Raw genomic sequence first — 20809 nt, 5'->3', positions numbered from 1 at the left:
GAAGATGGCAGCAATAACTTGCTTTAGGCTACGTTCTCGGACCAACAAATCTGTGCTGACTGTATCCCAGATGTTTCATCGGACTACAATATACACACATTACTGCACTGATTTTCATACTTGTGTCAGAAAGCCCTTAGTGTGATTGTTTGAACATTAATTGGCATAACATGATAACATAATCCCCCACTGATAAGGGTTGTAAATCTATCACGCGACTCCACTCTATCGGTGTTCGACTTCTTCGGTCTTGCAACAAGGAACAAGGAAGTTCCGGGTGGGATTTGCGATACCCACCACCTTGCAAGCTGCTCAAACTGTTGATTTTCGTCGGCCTCCGTTATAGCCTATGCCTGACACGCTGTGCAAAATGCGTGTATCTCAGATAATAAGGTGAGGATCAAACTATTTGCCATTTATCAACACCTATGATCCAACAACGGTGTCATCATGAATCAGTGTCATGTGTAACTTATCTGTTGGTTGTCCTTTGTGTAACTTCAATTGTAGCCAAAAGTCACATGAACATGTCCACACACAGCTAATTTAGGCATGTCCAAAGTTGTTTAAGACGCACATCAAACTGAAAGCCTGTTTCGTTTTGTTACAACAGTCTGTATAGCAGTTAACGGTACGTATAGGCTATTAGATCGTGGTGTTAGCTGTCATATTGGCAGTGTCTCAATGTCAGGTGACCGCTTTCGTAAGGTGTAATCCTATTTACCAAAATAGCACGTTTTCACGGTTGGTTCTGAAAAGAACTACAGACCTTTACCTTTATTCACTTTCTAGTAACTGTTTTCATCTAATGTGTAGCCTATAGGAAAGTCGTAAGCCTAATTTGGGCCTGTAGGCCTAAACAACTAAATAATTGTTGCTATATCTGAACACTTTATATTAGATCATTTATTAATGTTAGAGACATTCTCTTGTCATTCTCACTGCAGTACACTTTACTGCAGTGCACTGTGTGCTTATTGGCGTAGTGTGTAAATTTCAGAATAGAGTCACATCGGACACCAAGTCCATTGCCTTAACGGAAATGACGATTGGAACAGTTAAATATAACTTTATTAGTGTTCTCTATCTGACAGTGACATGGTGGTACTTTGTGAACACATGAACAGTTTATGTTATAACTTGCATACGTCTGTAAAGTGTGTGTTGTCCACTGCTTCTACAACTTCCTCAACACAAGCAGAGCCCGTCTACGAGTCTCTGACACAAGTTTGAAAATGCTCACTCCCCTTCCACTATGTAGCCAAGATGGCGTCCGTTGAGGGTGAAAGGTGTCCCATCGTTGCACTCTTTTTGACCGTTATAAGTGCACCACCCATTTCGTTGGTCTGAACTAGAGCTGTCAAACGATTACATTTTCTAATCTCTTAGCACATGATTAAAATTCTAATATTTTGCATTTCGGAACTTTCCAGAAGTCCATATTAACAATATAATGCAATTATTACCAGTGTATCTTGATTGGGATTCAAATGAAAGCAAAGCAAGTTACTTTATTAACTTAACTTTAAGACGTTGGTCTATTTGATTATTTCAAAAGATGTGCAGCAGACCTGAGGCAACAGTGTATTCTTCAGAAATATAGCTGATATAAACTGAAATAAATGCTACAGCAAAAGTACATGCACAAAATGTACACACATTATAAAGGGCATAATAAACAGAAAAAACTCCATATAGCCTATATTCATTATCTTTGAGTTCAGTTGAAATTAAGGAACTTTTCATATTAGTGTGCAAAATGTAGCCTATAGGCCTAGAGCATTTCAATGAAGTGTATACCAAACAGAAATAGCCTAGTCATATCTCTAAGTTCAGTTCACGTGTAACAGTGTGAGGGTAAGCAATGTTTAGCTTGTAGGCTTAAAGCTTAAACTTGAAGTGCTTCGGTGATATTTTAATTCCATGTTGACTAAGCCGACGCCAGCGCCGACATATTTTTATATGGTGCACTGTCACTTCCCACACGCATTCAGCGCCGAAGTTTTTACTTGCAAACACTGGATGAACAATAGATTTTATTGGAGTGGCGCCGACCAAATATAACTGAATTGTGATTTACACAGCGACAAAGTGCGATGCTGGTGTGCGGAGTTGAATGTCGAAAGCAGATTGCACCACACTCATATCGGCATCGGGGTCCACAGCACTTTAAAGCACCATTCAGCCGACCAGGAGTTCAGAACTGGGGTGATGCTTATTATCTCCATGCCTATTCACCTTATGCAGCCCCGCCCATTTTTAAAAGTTCTTGTCTTCCGCATTGTCTGTAAACTTCCGGTCTGCTAGCTACTGCTAATAGCTACGTTGAAAAACCCGCAGAATTAGGATGGAGAGGCTAACGTGGGAAGAGGAAAAAAACAGCATCAAGAGGTCGGATGGAGGGATTGTACTTTGCCACCCGAGGCTAATTATCTCCACAGATTGGGTAGATGACATGCGGCGGTGGCCTCAAGTGTCATATGGAGATATTTTTAATTATCTCGTAGGACCGATGGGCGTCGATGGGGCGGCCATGAAGAACAACAAGAGCACAGAGGCTTATCAGTACCTACATAGTGGGAAGGTCAGTCCTGTTGTGCATTGCGAGTAATAAAATGTCATATTTTTGAAAGCTGCAGTCAACCCCAGTCAAGCAAGCACACCAAGCCACAGTGCATGGGTGTTAACCAGGACCGATGGAGCCGTGGAGACAACCGGGTGCACCTATATAAAAACACCAAAAATAATTCAGTGGAAATGCATGGATTCCAGTTGCTGCTACTGGAAGAAACTGGAATCCATGCATTTCCACTGAATTATTTTTGGAATCTGATCCCTTATCATACCTGTTCATTCTTACTTTCGTCATTAATTTCGACTTATCGTGACTAAATTCAAGATGGCTGCAAACGCTAAACTTCGGAAGATACTGTCTGTATAAATAGTCTTGTAAGTAAACTACCAGTGCTTTTCAAAGTTCTCAATGTCTCGTTTTAAATGTCAGGGCCCTCGAAGTCTACCAATGAAGTGTGGAGATACATTGAGCCTCATAAATGGGTGTAAAACAGTGATTTATTTGCATGGCTAGCCCGATGCCCGAGCGCCACTATTGAAAAAGCTGTTGGTAGCATCGGCTAACTAAGCCAGATTTTGGAGTGCAGGGGACAAGCCGAGATGGGCTATGAGACATACGTTCACACTCGGTATCATGTTTCAATACACTTTAGGTCAATATCACACCGGAATTCTCCTTTAAGTTTATAATGTTGTAGCCAGCCACCTGACGTCTTCTGGCCCAAGGCTGCGCGCACCTCTAGATTTGTTGGTAAACAGGAAACCCGTCTATGATAACAATACAACACATCATTAAAAAACAGTTTAGTCATAGCATACATGAAAATAATAATAATAACAGATGAAATAATCAAACTAAACAAACAGCAAGGAACAGCAAATCGTCATAATCAATAATTATAAACATAAACAGCCACAATTACAGTTTAAGACAAAAATGTTCCTGTGGCAGGCTTAAGTAGATTTAAATTATTCAAAATTGTGAATCTATTCACCAACCCGTGCAAAAAAAATGTGCTGTGCCTACACTCTTTCAGACAGGAATTATTTTTCTGCAAGGCATTGGCACAAACACCCTTTGCTCTTGGCTGGTAAACAAGATGCTCTAAGATGGGAACAATGCAAAGTACCTTAACGACTTGTGTAGTAGAATGTTTGCTGTTTAGAGACTTCTCACTTCAACTGACAAAATGAAACCGTTTGTAACGGTCATGGATTGAATGGTGTGAAATACATGTTTGTATCTTAGATTTATATGATTTATATAGAACCCATAAGTATTTGACAGGATAAAGAAAAGTCTGGCTAATGAAATGACTACAGAAATTTTATGTTTGTTTTGTTTGACTAAAGCCTTCTGGAGTATTATGTTTAAGACCTTAACATGAGTTGGTGTTGGTGGTTTCATATATAAGTATAAGTATACTTTTTTGATCCCGTGAGGGAAATTTGGTCTCTGCATTTAATCCAATCGGTGAATTAGTGAAACACAAACAGCACACAGTGAACACACAGTGAGGTGAAGCACACACTAATCCCGGCGCAGTGAGCTGCCTGCTTCAACGGCGGCGCTCGGGGAGCAGTGAGGGGTTAGGTGCCTTGCTCAAGGGCTATACTTCAGCCGCGGCCCACTGGTCGGGGCTCGAACCGGCAACCCTCCGGTTACAAGTCCAGAGTGCTAACCAGTGGGCAACGGCTGCCCCAACATGTCAGCCGTACAAGCTTATTCAGTGTTTTTTGAGATATAATATGAAATAGCACGTCTCTCTACTTTGGGGCTGGCATGTGTTTTTATTAGGGGGTCTCTGCTGAAAACATGTCTGTGCTGTGTGTCTGTCTAGCGGACATCCTGTTCTCCCATCTTCCTTTTTTTCTTCTCTGGTAGGCTGTAGCAGACGAACCTTTTTTTTTTTCTAAAGACAAAGCTCTCTCCCTTGCCCTTTCTCCACTTTACCACATTTGCTGTTGGACCCCCATTAGCACAGAGATTTTCCCGTCTTATTCCGGTGGGGTCGGAGTTTGTTGTAGTTCAGGCTTGGGCACTTGAGCCAGGTGCCTTAGCTGAATATTTAACACTATCCACAGGTGAGATGCTCCTCTGAGCTTATTGCAGTATGGAGGAAATCAAAATCTCATTTGTTATTGTTAGTATTTTTACAGTATATCTTTTCCTTAACAATGCATGCGTCTTTGGCAAGGTGGGCTATTCAGGTGACTGTCTACCATGAAGATTTTGCTTCGCATTTCTGCAGCCCTCTTGGTCGTCCTGTCAAAGGAGGATTGTAGACTATGGCAAAATATTTGTACACAAGATTTACACATTAGTTCCATGGTACAATACATGCAAATAGCTGACCAAGGAGAACCTAGAAAGAGAAAGAAGGACACCAGCCTTTCTCGTTGTTCTGCGCTTCAGTGTCAGTAAAAAGGCAGGGCCAAGTCTGACTGAAGTTTGGTGCTCATTTCGACAGAGGTTCTCAGAGCTGTTTCCTGGATGTTTCTGGGGAGATAGTCAACCATGACAACGGATCTTTTGTGCCCACAGATTGCATTTCATGCTACAATAGTTCCCCTGAAAGCAGACTTTTTTATTTTAAAAAAGAGAAATGCCTTTGTTCATAAGATCTGTGGGTTCTAACAAAAACATTTCTTCTTCAACGACGAGTAAATGTTTTGACTCTGATTTGTCTCCACAGTGTTGCTATGTAGATTCCTGTTTGATAAGGTTTGAGTGGGAAAGTATGAGATGGTTGCGTAAGAAATCTTGGTTCATGTTCAACATTTGTTACGTGTCCATTTTTCAATTGGCCTTTGAGTGTATTTCATTTGTATATTGGTTTCTGTGATTGCATAGGCTTTTTACTGTGCATTTGTACGTGTGTCTGAGAGAGAAAGAATGCATGTTATCTAGCCTGTTTCTCTGAAGTGCTCTCTTTCTCCACAGTGCTCCACAGATCAAGGCTGTATGCACCAGTGCAGCTGGTGACCTGGACGGCTTCAAAGCACATGCTGTCTTCCAGGAGATCAACAAGAAGCTACAAGAGGTATCCAGCCTGTAATAATTGCCATTTCAATCTGCCAGTCCTTATCATAAACCTCAGGTTTCTTCTTTGGTCTGCCAGGTCTGCTACCTTGTGGAAAACATTGTAGACTTTCAAAGCTTGTTCATACCATTGAATTGGAATAGTTTATTTTGACCCTCATCACAGGGACTGTCCTTGCTAGAGTAGCCAGGCAGCTACAGTGCTACACTGTGACGGCATGATTTTAAAGATACCCCCAAAGTTAGGTAAATTAGGTAGGTACACTGCTAATAGTAACTATAAAGAAAGCTATAGATAATGATATGCACATCCACACTGACCAACGATAAGGAAGCCATTCAGGAATATTCTTCATGTCCAGTAATGTGATGCCTATAATTGATAGATTCTGATCCACTGTTCTGTTGGATTCCTGTTGTTCACAAAATTGCTCTGAAAGTGATCTCCAACAATATCATTCTCCCTGTCATTTTCATTATAGTGTGCCATGTCGATGTTATCATTCTTACTACTTAGGGCAATATTTAAAATCATAGTTATGGTAATCGTTAGTAGTGTGGAATGGCCTTTACTAGCTCGACTTAAAGCGAGTCTGAGCACTTAGTAAGTGCCATTTTTTAAACTCAGAAGTTCACATTGCTTCTAAGTGCCGCTCCACATGAGAAGCCAGCAGGTACCAGTAGGGATGGGCATCGATGCCATTGTCGAGTCTGCTTATCGATTCCCATATCGATTCCTGTACCATTTGCTGAACACTTATAGGATGGCTTTGAGAGTTGTTGGCTTTGAATGTCTAATTTAAAGTGGTTTTAGAGAATGAATACCAAGTGTGCAATATCAATGCAGAAGTTGAATTTCTAAAAAAGTAAATATTTCTAAAATGTTCGGAATCGTTAGTGGAATTGTTAACGTGTGGACATGTACGATTCCGATGGATCGGAACGTTTGGAACTAGTTCCAAACCGGAACCTGGAACCAATTCTCAAGCCTAGGTACCAGAGTGCTCTTCCTTTTCAATACGGCTATATTTTCAATTCCAGCATTCTACTGGAACAGTAAACATTTATTTGTATGGTGCAGGGATCCTTTCACCAAGCAAATCTGATGAATGGAGAATAGGTGAATTGGAGTCACGTACGGTACGGTGGTGGGCAGCCAGGGGCCTTTATCTCGCAGGCAGCTGCACTTGGCCGCCGGTGTGGGGAATGTGTAGGCCAGCTCTGTTGTCATGTTGAGCAGAAGCTGCATAAAGCATCAGCGGCTGTCGGAGCCCAGGCATCTGGATGTGAAAAACATTTAGGTTGGATTTGTTTGCCAGTCAGCCAGATTTCATCCCCCTTTTCTATAGTTTCATAAGAACTGGAAAAAAGGAAAATGGAAGCAAAAAAAACCCCCTCACATCAGCTTTTTATTGTCTGTCTGATCGCAGCTGTGAAACTTCCTGCTTGGTTTCTTTTCTTATTCTCTCTTTCTCTCTCTCGTTCCATCTTTCTCTCTCTTGTTTTCTCTTTCTCATTCTCTCTTTCTCTTATCCTTTCTTTTGTCTTGCTGACCTGCTCAGTGTTTTTTTATATATATATATATATATATATATATATATATATATATATATATATATATATATATATATATATATCAAAAACAGGATGACTACACTTTTACACTTTCAACTCAGTTCTTCTGAGCTTTGGCTTCAGGTCATGACTTGCTAGCTCACAGCAAGTACTTTCATCCAAGCTCACAACATGTCAGGGCCAGCCGATTATTAATGCTGTTGTTATTTCCTCTACCGCTGCTATTCCATTCAACCATATGCCACTGCAAACTCCCACTCCCAGTGCAAATTCACAAATGTATTTAAAGGTAGTGGTCTACTACTCCCTCCGGTAAGTTCAGACTGAGAGAGATGAAGTCCTGGCTCATAATGGAAGAATTCAGGATCCAGCTGAGCAGTGTGTTGTTTAGACTTGTGTCAGGCATGCTCTCTGAATATTGGTGGCATAGGATATTTAACAGGGTGTTATTTTTTTACTACTTTACCTCCTTGGTTTCCTCAAATTTTCCCCTCGAGCAAATTTTAGCACTCGCTGTTGAGTGTTTGCCTTTGTATCGTTTCCATAGTCCTACAGTATTTGTGCACTAAGTCCCTGCAACAAGTTCTTGCAAAAGAGAGGGCCCATGGCCTAGTTTTCATCCACTTCTTTTATGCAATTATGCTGGCAGGGACAGCAAGCAATCTGTTTCACATTACCAGTTCGATGTTTTTGTATTGGGTTGATTTTACGTCTGTTTGTCTTTGTCGGGAAGATATTTCCTCATGTTTTGTTCCACAACAAGAAAGCAACAAAATCTAAGCGGCATGTCTCTACATTTGAATACATACAAAAAAAGATAAAGAATTAAACAGTAGTTAACTATTACCTCGCAGGATGGGGAGCAGTTTGTGAAGAAAATCGGTGGGGTTTTTGCATTCAAAGTCAAGGACGGACCAGATGGTAAAGAGGCCACCTGGATTGTGGACGTGAAAAATGGCAACGGCTGCGTTCACAATGACACAGGTACGGTAATAACTCTAACAAGCAACCAACCAATGTTGGACTTTACAATGTAAAACTTGAAGGGCAGTTGTACCAACATGTTAGAGCATTTTTGTGATTCGATCTGGGAAAACCTTTCACATGGTGCAATTTTACTAACTTAAGATTCTGATACCGTCCTAGCAACATCCAAGATTTTGGGAGAATGGTATCCTGGATTTTGCTAGGAGAAAGTGTCCAGAATGTTGCTAGGATGGTATCAGAATCTTAAATTGATTAAACTTCACCAGAGAGGGTTAAAAAGGAGCAAAAATCAAGGATTTCTGAGTGCACCATGTGAAGGGTTTTCCTAGATCGCATCACATGTTGGCTATTATTTCGCCAATGCATTTAAAAATCTGTGATGTGTAGCAACTGCTGATTCCTAAAACTGCCTTTAGTGTGCTGCTGGAGTGCAGTGATTAGGGGTCCAAGTACTGAAGCTGCAGTAACCCTATTCTCTGTGATTTTTAGAAAGGCCTAAATGTAAAGTGATATGAAAATGATATGAGATGTTGGCCTCAAGGTGGCACTGTAATAAGTTTACATTGGTCTAGGTTGAAAAGGGTGTCGTTTAAAAAGGGATATACTACACCTATGTTTAAACGCCGTTCCATATCAATGCTTATGAATGGTAACTATAACAACAATAGTAGGACGACGGTTGAGCCTGGAGGCAGGCTTTGCAACAATGGAATCAACTGTAAACAGCTAAAAAAAACTAACAATACAACAAAGACAAGTTATCTGTATGGAGCTATGTGTTTGGTGTGGAGGAGAAGTGATCATTAAACAGAAAGGTCTTGAGAGGTTAGCAAATATGGTTCTGGGAAACGCACCCCAGTACGTCTGTTATGCAGTTACATTTTTACGCCTTATAAAAGCAGGTGCAATCCAGATTGTGTCTTTATTTCTCGATTAGCTGCAGGTATAGTACATTCACTGTAAACTGAAAAAGTCCCAGCATTCACCTTGTGCAGATTGGCTAAGTTGCTTTTTGCGCTGTCCCATGTGTGTACTGTATATTTGCCTCTCTTAGTGGGGGAATAACAACTGAAGGTGTGAGGGACTTAAAACTGAACAGCATTCAAAGACAAGCCATTCATTTGTAGGCCTCGGGTAAACCATTGGTCTTTGAGCAGTTAAATAATTCATCTTTAATAGGCACCAGAAGATGCGGTCAGTCATTACTACTCCTTTCAATATGTAGTTCGGCTTTTAATGATATCAGGAGGGATTGACAAGGTAAGCTATGGTGTCGCCGGGCAAATCATAGGCCCATATCCTCAAGCCATTTCTACATACCAAATAAGCAGTGCGTATTCAAGCCATGGCTCTAAGAGTGAAATCCTTAAAAACCTTGATGTTAAGGAGCATCCCTGGGGTACTTCTCCTGCCCACACTTGTACCTGTGTGCACACTTTGATGAGAGAGAGAGAGAGAGAGAGACCAGAGAGAGACACAGAGACACATACAGACCGATACATTCCTGTGTATGAGAGTTTTGGATGTGCATACACTGTGTGTGTGTGTTTGTATACAGTATGTGTCTGCTGTCCTGTATCTGATGTCCCCCTCTCGGTGCCTGATTTGAAAAGGCGAGTGAGTCACAAACCCCAGCTTGAGCGCCTTGCTCCGTAAAGGAGCTAGCACCGCGTGAGGCACCCATGTGCTGACAGTGCTAATAACAGCCGGTGCCAAAGCACACTTTCATCTGCTAACATTTTCCGATTCGTCCCTCTTTTTTTTTCTTTTTCCACCCCGCCGCCATACCCCCATAACCCCACAATCCCTCTTTTTTTCTCTCCCCTAGCCAAGAAAGCTGACTGCACCATTGCCATGTCGGACGGCGACTTGTTGGCCCTCATGACGGGGAAAATGAATCCTCAGACCGTGAGTATTCTCTACTCCAATGATGTGCTTTTTATTAACTGTAGTAATCGGCAGTGGTTTTGTTTGTCTTTTCATGAACAGTTGTGTTTTATATGGAATTTGTGTATGTTTATGGTACATGTTCAATGGCAGGCGCATGGCAAAAGAAAAAGCCTTCAAGCGATTCAACAGACTCGTTTTTTTTATTTTCCCTTTGCCCACTCACTCAAAGCCTCTGTGTTTCTCATCTTGAACTTTCATCTGTTCTAATCTGCATGCAGCGCCATGCTGGTTTGTAGAGTTTGGGGTCATAAAGTCTGAGGAGGTCCACTGTGGATCCAGGTCGGGTATCAGGTCAGGTCTGGTCCGGCTGGGGAGCCGGGTTCCAGGTGGCTTTATCACCGGAGGCCAGCTCTGTCTACACTTACAGGCGCTGGCTCCCCCGTCCTTTACTGCCTTTGGCGTGCTCCAGCTCCATCAAAAGGCAGCCCCCCCCTTTAACTTTCACACACCTGCTCAGGGGCCCAGCCATGCGCCGCCGCAGTCGCTGTAGCCTCATCTGCGGAGCCCTGCGGTGTCCAGGACTGGCACTCTGACAGGTGTTCGTCTCTGGAAGTGCCACTCTGCATTTACTCGTTAGTATTTTCACACTCAATAAGTCTAGACAACCTGGAGCTAATTAGTCTTAAACAAAGCTAAATAATTCATCTGTCCAGACCCTTCTTTCCTCTTAGAAAAAGAGAACATGATCTATTGAGGATATCTGGAAGCAGTCACCGGTGTGGGTTTCCATACCTGAAAATTGTGAAGATCAAATCCCTAGTCACTCTTTACTACTACGGTTGGAAGATCCACTTTATTACTACAGAGGATGGAGGATCCACATGCGCGTTGCACGTCTCGTATATTTATTTAAAGGAGAATTCCGGTGTGATATTGACCTAAAGTGTATTGAAACATGATACCGAGTGTGAACGTATGTCTCATAGCACATCTCGGCTTGTCCCCTGCACTCCAAAATCTGGGGCTAGTTAGCCGATGCTACCAACAGCTTTTTCAATAGTGGTGCTTCGGCATCGGGCTAGCCATGCAAATAAATCACTGTTTTACACCCATTTACGAGGCTCAATGTATCTCCACACTTCATTGGTAGACTTCCGAGGGCCCTGACATTTAAAACGAGACATTGAGAACTTTGAAAAAGCACTGGTAGTTTACTTACAAGACGATTTATACAGACAGTATCTTCACGAAGTTTAGCGTTTGCAGCCATCTTGAATTTAGTCACGATAAGTCGAGCAACGAGTAAGAATGAACAGTTATGATAAGGGATCAAATTCCAAAAATAATTCAGTGGAAATGCATGGATTCCAGTTTCTTCCAGTAGCAGCAACTGGAATCCATGCATTTCCATTTGGCCACGAAAACCACTCAATGAATCAAACTTGAGGCCTTGATCAGACTCAATCAGTGCATCAGAAAGGCAAAATGATTCTCCACATGGTTTTCAGTGACCTTCTTGTGTCCACTGCCAATGCTTTTTCCCATACCACTGAAATTAAGAGTTGATGAAAGCTTTTTTGCACGTATATATGATCTTAAGTCCACGAGTGCAATATGAAGCACTGCAAAACCTTCTGCGGAACACATGGATGTGGTCTCTGTTTATGTGGCCTCGTGTTTTGGCCTTTTGTCCACACTAAAACTCAGTGTTTGTGTGTGGACAGGTGAAAACAGAGTTTCCGATTGGCCAGTATCGCTGACGTGTTCTTGACAACCTTCAATGGCTGTTTTTGTTTATCCGTGTGGATGGAATTATTTTGCAATTTGAGGGAGGAAAAATCTTAGTAACACCTGGGCTTGCCAGCTACTGTATCTATAAATTACAGGAACGTCTGTGTCTGTCTGTCTGTCTGTTATTCACATATCTCTCGAACCATTAGTCTGATTGATTTCAAAGTTGGCAGGTGTCTTGCTACAGGCACGAGTACAGGCAGTGCCAAATTTGATGTTGTTTGGAATAGTAATGCAAAAGATATTGTTAATTATTTTGGTAAAAGAAGCACACATTGGCTTTCTCCACTCTTCTGTAGCCACTCCCGTTCTCACACAGCACAGCACAGGACCAGAGATAGAGGGGGTAAGAGAAGTTTTGGCAGCACTGAATCACGGGTCAAGATGCAAGATTATTATATAATGCCTGACATCAACAATAAAGACTCCCTGTATGCAGTTTGCTTGCATAAAATTATTCTGTGGATTTTGCAACAACACGGCAACAAACACGGGTATGCAGTGGCTGTTCAAAATAATGTAAAAATGATGTGCAATAAACTGACCCTTCGAATAGCCCAGGCTACTTTGGACTTGAGGGTTTGAATAAACCAACAACAATTCCGACTGCAAGGTCCCAAATTAAAACAAGTGATGGACTATGGTCCCCAATTTAAGGACGTTTCAAAATGCCACACAGCTAGACAACAAGCTTAGCTGGAATGATGTTTTCCCTATCATCCTAGTTTTTTAAGCAGGCATACCTGCGGGCATGTAACTGGGCTACGGGTTTTCTACAGGAATGGCATGTTTGAACCGCACTACACTAGTGTATTTAATGTGAAAAATGGCTGCGGAGAAAAGGGTCCATTGATCCTGGGCCGACCAATGTTCAGGCTGCCGCTGCTCCACATTTTGTGGTGCCATAGCCGGCCAAGCCATGGTCATGTAGCAGTTTGATCTTCAGTTTGAACTGCTTCAAAAGGTCTCGTTAATTTAGATTCAAGCATCAGGAGACCTTCCTGGTTATAGGTATGAAATGGAGTAAATATAGCTCTTTCTCAAGCCCAGTGATATTAGCTTATTTTTCTCTCCCTGCGTCCCTGTCAGTGCTCCTGTTAGTCACAGTGGAGAGTGTGCATACATGCCCTCTGGGTTTTCAAGCTCTCTACTCCTGTGGCCTTCCTTTCATCCAGACACATTGATTGAGGGTGCTATAGAGGAATCAGAGGGGTGCCTCTCCATCAGGAAGCCAGGAATACCAGCCAATTTAACCCCCACACAGAGAGCTGCGAGACCCCCATGCCCCCCTTTTTATCAGTTATGAATGAATCCTGCAGGATTCAAAAGGCACTAGCTATTCCTTGTGTGTGTTTTCCTGGCCTCTGGTGAAATGTGTTTCTCTCCATCCCCTCTCCATCAAAGGCTTTCTTCCAAGGCAAGCTGAAGATCACAGGGAACATGGGCCTGGCCATGAAGCTCCAGAACCTGCAGCTGCAGCCAGGCAAAGCCAAGCTGTAAGGGGTGGAGGGCAGGGGGGAGGGGGGCTCACAGCCCTCCATCCCACTCCACACACCCACAGCCCACAACCCTCCGTAGACTGGGCCGCAGAGATTCACCGACGTGGATGAGACCAGGCAAGACCAGACTCTGGCTTCATTTATACGAATTTGGGAGTGACGGGAGAGAAATTGGAGACAACAAAGGAAGGACGTGTCCTCTTATTTCTGCTCCTTTCACTTTTCTGCTGTTTGTTTTTTTGTTTTTTCCTAACAAGGTAACAACACTCTAGATTGGTAGAGACTCTAGGTGTGCACCAGGGCATACTTTTTTTAATATTAATGCAACTTGATCGATTAGTGACTGAAACGTTTCTGTTAAAAAAAGAGAGGAAATAAAGAGGGGCATCATTTTATTTCCTTTATGTGAAAATATCCGGTACATGTTACTCTACCTGAGTGATTCCACACGTCCCTGTGTGTGTGTGTGAGAGAATGTGTGTGTGTGTGTGTGTGTGTGTGTGTCTACTCTCACTCTTGTGACAACTGAGAAAGCCGTCAAGTGTTTGCAGTACACTCCAGATTCCAACGACTCTGTGTTGACATGTTGCGATCGCCTTGAAAAGAGAGAAAACATTCTTCCTTAAACATTGATACTGTCTAAGGGCTGTATTTGAAGATGATGTCAAAAGAAATGAAACCACTACGCATTGTATATATTGTTTGAGTACTTTCTTTAATTATTCAGCTGGATTCTCAGCTGTACTGTACCATGTCAGTGGTTTCAGACTCATGTTGTCACTTTTGCTCTTGTTACAGTTGTGCACACTCTACAGATACCCTTGACTTTGGCCACTTTTAAGAATTTTCTTAATAATTGCCCAGTGGATGTTAGATTTTATACTAAATAAACCTTGAGTATGATTGAATTGACCCTGAGTGCTTTTGATTAATGATGGTACCACTTGAGCTGTTAATCTGAATCAGCTCTTCATCTGCCGCATTCCTATTCAGTTATATTGGGAATCTAATGTCTTTCTGGAACATCCTAATAACTGATGTAAATTGATGTCTTTCATGTCACTGAAGATATATTTGACCATTTTGAAATAAATAGTACTACTGATTGAATGAAGTGTGTTCAGATAGATATTATCGTTGATCCTGAGGGAAATTCTTTCACTGCATTTTACTCATCCGTGGTTAGTGAGCTAGTGTTAATTTTGCCACCTATTTTTAATTTAGTCTTAGTCTTAGTCTTGTGACGAAATGTCCTTTTTAGTCTTTATCATATTTAGTCATTCAAATATCATTTTTGTTAGTCAAGTTTTAGTCCACTAAAAAGTCTCTGGCATTTTAGTCTAGTTTTAGTCAAAAGAAAACTAAAGGTATCTTAGTCTTAGTCAGTTTTAGTCAACACATTTTAGTCTTTTTTTTTATAACAAATTATTTCTGATTACCATTTGAGTCAAATAGTGTTTCACACATCTCAATTTTCCAACAATATTGTGTGTCCACAGGGCTGTTATAATTACTCATTCTGTCAGTCATTTTTGTCAGTCAGTATGTTTACATGCACAGGTAAGTCGAGCTACAGTTATAGCTCGGCTGGGATTTGACCATAGACAGTAAAAGATTCGACTGGACCACTGTCATATTCGTAGACCAGTGTTTCTCAAAGTGTGGTCAGGAAATCACTAGTGTCCGCAAGCTATCCCAAGTGGTCCGCGAGCAGACGTGGTAAAATATAATATAGATGAGTTGTTTGCAATATTGAACCAACTTGTATGTAAAAACAGTTCTGCAACACTGTCTATGTAAGATATGCCAGTTTAAATCATACAGTATGAATCCACACAATAAGCAAAGTGCAAAGACGATAAGCAAGGTGGTTCAGTGAGTAAGCCTATAGTGTAGACTAATTATAGGCTACTGTTGAAGTAGGTCTAATCTTTTTTTTTTTTAGCTAGGGTTAGTTAAGTGGTCCTGAAACTGAAAAAGTTTGAGAAACACTGTCGTAGACCAAAGTATTAATGTTTTACTCCGGCCACTAGATGGCGATATACTAAACACAACACATTCCCCAAACAGACTCTCCATCTTAGCCATAGCTAACTTGCTAGCTTAACTTTCCATATTAGCTTACTTGCATCATCAGTCTAACTAGTTAAATAGTTGACATTACATGATGAACATTTTCGTATGGACATTCTGGGGATGTTAATTTGTATGAGAGAAGCTTCAACTTCTGGGTATGTAGCATTGTGGCATAAAGCTTAGGTAGTTAGCTTGCTAACTCTGGCAAAAATCTCCAGTGTTCTTGTTCCATGTAGTTTAGTTGCAGCCACAGGGTTGCAGCAACAGCACGAGGACTAGCCTACAGGAAAGCTGTTGGCATTATGAACTCATTCGAATATTTTGAAAACGTAACAGCTAAATATTCTGTCTTCTCATTTTGTAGATGAAAATTAAGAGAGATTTTATCTTAGTTTTTATTTCATGCAAAACATTTTAGTCTCGTCTTTTTTCGTCAACAATAATGCATCTTAAGATAGTCTTAGTCAGTGTTTTAGGACATGACTGCCGTCTCGTCATCGTCTCGTCTTAGTCATGAAAAAAAAGGTTGTTGACGAACATATTTCCTCTCGTCTCGTCTGACGAAATTAACACTATAGTGAGCACAGATTTAGAGGAGCTGAAAATTAGGTGTCTTGTTTAAGGGCGCAATCAGACCGTGTGCAGTTTACTGCTTGTAAAATGTGAGGTGCTCTGGGTGTGTAAGCAGCATGCAAATAGCCTAATGTCAATAGACCTCTGAAGTTCGCCTACAAAAAAGCTGTCATCTTTGAGATCCGGTATCTTGTGATTTTTCCTATGGGAAAATAACATGGGGATTTTGAATGATCACACCTATTAAACTCTCACGGGGACAAAGAAGTCTGAAATGCAGACGATTTGCTCAACACACTTTTGTCCTCTGCCTTCGAATGGGTACTGTGATCTTCGGTACGCTAAGACGGCAAACTTAGATTTTTGCTACCCCTGTCTAACTTGCAATAGAACTTGCCATAGGTAGTTAGCTTCAATTAACACCTGGATCTCCTTATATGGGCAAAGATGGCCGTTTTGGTTCTTTTTTGTAGGCGAACTTCAGAGGTCTATAACGAAACAGCATAAAGAAGGCGCATCTGCAAAAGTCTGCATCTTGTCTGATTGCGCTTTATATTGGGTACCCAGTGTCGGTGTACCACCCTGAGGTCATAAGTGTGATTCCTTAACCAATAGGCCACGGCTGCTGTGGACTGCATTTACAGTATGTATCTACTCCAAGCACTCCAAACTCATTACAGATTAATGCATCACATTCACGTGCTTACTGTATATACAGCTCTGGAAAGAATTAAGAGACCACTGCACATTTTTCTGATGTCATCCTACAGTTGCTGAGTGACATTCGAATGAGTTGACGGTCATATTCAAATTTGCAGTGGTCTTCTTATTTTGAATATGACCGTCAACTCATTCGAATGTCACTCAACAACCATAGGATGACATCAGAAAAATGTGCAGTGGTCTCTTAATTTCTCCAGAGCTGTATATATTGTATTGGAAGTAGTTTGGGTTTCAGTGTGTTGTTCAGTCACACTTCAGGGATGGACCAGAAACCTTCCAGTTGCTGAACAGCTTCTCCACCTTCCAAGCCACTGAGTCACAGTTTTGAAATGCGCCCTTGCCGCACTTCAAGGCCTTTGGATATGCAGTGAGAGAGACAACAGCTTCCTGTTCCACAGTTATGATTGCATAAATACAGTAGTGTGGGTCATGTCTGTTGGATGAATAATAATAACAAGTACTCCATGTGTGTTGGGCCCACAATTTTGTAGTAAACTTTAATAATGGGAAATGGTGTAAAAAATAATGATGGAAAAAATAACTTTTTTTGATTTTTGCAAGCGGTCACTGCTTTGTCTCAGTCAAGGACTGAAAGTAGTGAATGTGACTTATTTTTCTTTTGTATTGGAGTGCCTCCATTCTCCCCTTCAATGGTAGCAGAGAACCTTCACGTTACCGATACCTGTAATTTTAATGGAGATTTCCCATTGTTGTATTTCTTCGAATCAGCCAATAAATGGCAGAATCGTGATGTGGTCAAGAAGCACATTTGAAGAGTTGCAGGAAGTGCGGTGGACCTGCAGTATGTGTTACTGACCTTCTCCTTGGTTTGTTGAGTTGCGCTTATTTGAACTCTCAACTGAAAGTGCTACACTGAAACTTTTTTGTTGTTTTAATGGTGTGTTAGTCTTTATCTGCACCACAAGGAAAAAGTCATTTTCAAAAAGAGAGATCTGAGGATTCTTTGTCTGGGCTGTCATGTCTTCCTCCTTCTCCTCCCCCTGACTCTCCCAACAAAACTTTGACGACGGTGACCTGTTTCCAGACTGCCACGCTTTTGTTTTTCCCCTTGAAAACTCTGGACGTGCGGCTGGAGAGCCCGTAGCTGTTAATGAGCTCTGACCCAGTTTCCACTGGCTCCGTACTCTCCCGCTCTCCGGGGCCTCTGGAGTCTCCACTGGTAAAAGCTGCAGAGCAGGACTCCACTCCACGCTCACTCACACACAGCTGCCTTCCAGTGATGTGGATGCAGATGAGTATTTTTTATTTGTCTCAGTGTCTGTTTGAGCTATTGTTTAGTAGAAACAGTGCCTTGTCACAAAAACAAAATGAATACACACTTCAGAGACATCAAAAGAGGATGTTAAAAAAATGTTCCATAGCTGTAAACAGAGGCTAGAAAAACAGGACGTTTGCATCCTTATATCCTCCCTCTGTTGGTGACCCTTTTTTTCATACCTTTCCATATGAGACGTGTTTACTCTTATTTATATTATGATTAGCAATAAACATGTGAGATCCCCTCCTCCCGAGGAACTTGGTCAGTAATTAAAGTGTTAAGAGCCAAAAGCACTCTGAGAAGGAGTCCATGGAAAGCAGGTCACTGATATTCACATAGCCCTATCATAAAAATGAATATTATGAATACCTATCATAAATATGAATAATTCATTACACTCAGGATAATTTTCCTCCCACCTGCACCTGAAAACATTTCAGTGTAATTTTGTGCCAGTGGTTTAGTTAAAGCATAAAATAGTAATTACCTATCTTAACTGTAAAAGCTTAGCCTGTGCCTGAGGACTGAGCGTAATTTTAAGAAATTATGTACCTCTCTCGCCGACACACCATTTTCAAAACCATAGACAAAATTACACCATTAGTAGATGGTAGGAAACTATTTAATCAGGCCTTTAGGTTCCATTCCTAAAGGCATTGCAGAGCAGTCATGTTTCAAGTAGGACACCACCTGCTTTCATGTTTCATAGTGGTGAAAGGACAGCGAATACATTGAGGACTAGTTATTTAATACTGTAAAGAACGGTGACACAAATTGTATTAAGTGCTCCAAATGTAAAGAACTTTGAGCTGCATTCTGTGTATGAAAGGTGCTATACAAATAAAGATTATTATTATTATTATATTATTATTATTATCATTATTGTAAGGCTGACCTTTTTGAAGTCTCTCTCTCCGTTAACAACACTGGAACGAATGACACACGTGGTAGAGAATACATTCCGTGCTGCAGATTTCATACGTTTGATTAGTTACAGTATAGAGCTGACGGTTCGCAGGGGAGTGCGGTGAATTCCTCACGTCAGAGCCTAGAGGTTGTTGTTTTTGTCCTTGAGTTGGTTCCAATGAAGAGGAAATGTGGGGCAGTGAGTTGGAGATGCCTGAAGATTATTATCATATTTGGCCAGGGGAGAATCGTACATTACTGTTTCAGCTTGTTGTTCAGTTCAACCATGTAAAGTACCATGGGGTGAATACATGTAGAATAACAATAAAGCAAGTGTTGCAGACAGGGTTAGGGTTCAACGTATTGAAAAGAGAATCCCTGAGATTAATAATATGAGGCATTCACAGCCGTCAACGTCTCGTCAACTGGATGTTATAAATGACCCATCACACTGATAGTCAAAAGTATAGTACAACCACAGGTACAGATTTACAGATGTGTAAGTAGATTGCATTTCTTACAAATGTATTAATGCAATCTTTTTTTGACAGCTTTCAAACTGAGGTTCCTAAAATATCACTTGCCCTTATCTAATGGGCCACTAGGACAGATTAGGGTGTTGGTAAGTGTATAACCCTTTTCCTTTTTACTCCTCATTTATGTTGTATTTGTTCCAATGTCCTCTTACACAATAGGATGGGAAGTGCGCATTCTTTTTTTGCCATTCCTGGAAATTGCACCTGTTTTTCCCCTCACAGATAAATAAAAATTGGCAACTGGAAGTAAATGGGCCTCTTCAGCTCGAAGCCTGCTCCCTCTCTGGGAGACGAGGACGGTTTCCATGATGTGTGTTATTCCACAGGACGGGGGCGAGGAGCATGTCGCTCCCCAGAGGAGATAGCATTCACCTGCGGCTGCATGAGAGAGAGAGAAAAAGAGAGAGAGAGAAAGAGAGAGAGAGAGAGAGACAGGACATAAATGCACAGGACAGAAATGCACAGGAAATGCTCCGATATTACTCTGAGCCAGAGTGAGAGAGCTTGAGAGGGAGAGAGAGATTGTGTGTGTGTGAAAGAGAGAGACCAATGGAAGCAGATAAAAAAAAAAACACGTCCTGCCTAGATATGAGAGGTAGGGGCCACTAAAAGCACCAAAGGCCTTATATGGGTTGCCACCACAGTGCAAAAATGTTGGACGCAGTTTTAGATTTAGGCCTGGAACGTCTCTCTCTCCTCCCTGAAACCCGTAGGTAACAGATCATCCTGCCTCACCCCAGCCTCGCAAGAGGATTTAGACAGATTTGTGTGCCCCTGTGCCTGCTCCCTTCCCTCTCTCCCCTAGGGGATGGACCGTCCCTGTACAGAAGTTGAACCCGCTGCTTTAATCAGCGGCTCCAGCTTGTATTTACAGTAGTTGTAATGCCCCTCTGGATCCCTTGCTTTCCTGTGATTTAGTGCCTAATGCCGAGCCAAACTGGTGTTGCAGACAAAACTCCTGACTTAACTCTTCAGCGAACATGCAGACAGGAGCACAAGGGAGAACACTATTTTATCACCTGGAAGAGAGCGCTCTGCCTCAGCTAAAATAATACATCCTGGTCAGTTTGATGTAAAACACATTTCAGACGCAAGAAGGTAGTCTAGACTGTTGCTATTTTTTCTCCCCTCGTTGACAGGTATAATGACTGGGACGACAAATGCATTGGCTGGGATGAGGATGCAGTGGAAGCGGCTGGAGTATGTCTGTGACGTTCAATGGCATGCTCACATGAAATGAGGAGTGATAAAAACACAAACACCACCTGTGTATCAAACAGGCAGACCAGAGACCTGATATTTTACAGCAACCTATCGATGTACAGTATTGCCCCAATCAAGCAGTTTTCCAGTGATA

The 20809-nt window shown here is 41.7% G+C and overlaps 1 protein-coding gene across 1 annotated transcript; it reads left to right on the top strand.

The window, feature by feature from the left end:
- Positions 1-224: 224 nt before the first annotated feature.
- Positions 225-14267, top strand: scp2b (sterol carrier protein 2b). The gene is made up of 5 exons (XM_048253590.1): positions 225-393; positions 5519-5618; positions 8047-8176; positions 10008-10087; positions 13265-14267. Exons 1-5 carry the CDS (start codon positions 350-352, stop codon positions 13358-13360), a joined length of 450 nt encoding a protein of 149 aa, XP_048109547.1. The 5' UTR covers positions 225-349; the 3' UTR covers positions 13361-14267.
- The last annotated feature ends 6542 nt before the right edge of the window (positions 14268-20809 follow it).

This window comes from Alosa alosa, chromosome 9 (genome assembly GCF_017589495.1).
Source record: "Alosa alosa isolate M-15738 ecotype Scorff River chromosome 9, AALO_Geno_1.1, whole genome shotgun sequence".
NCBI classification, from domain to species: Eukaryota; Metazoa; Chordata; class Actinopteri; order Clupeiformes; family Clupeidae; genus Alosa; species Alosa alosa.
Note: the sequence above shows the minus strand (reverse complement) of the source record. Positions and strands in the feature narration are given on the sequence as shown.

Excerpts from the sequence above, each read along its gene's own strand:
- scp2b (XM_048253590.1), top strand. The coding sequence starts at position 350 with ATGCCTGACACGCTGTGCAAAATGCGTGTATCTCAGATAATAAG. Across the intron at positions 8,177-10,007 it reads CTGCGTTCACAATGACACAG|CCAAGAAAGCTGACTGCACC; the intron begins GTACGGTAATAA and ends TCTCTCCCCTAG. Across the intron at positions 10,088-13,264 it reads GGAAAATGAATCCTCAGACC|GCTTTCTTCCAAGGCAAGCT; the intron begins GTGAGTATTCTC and ends TCTCCATCAAAG.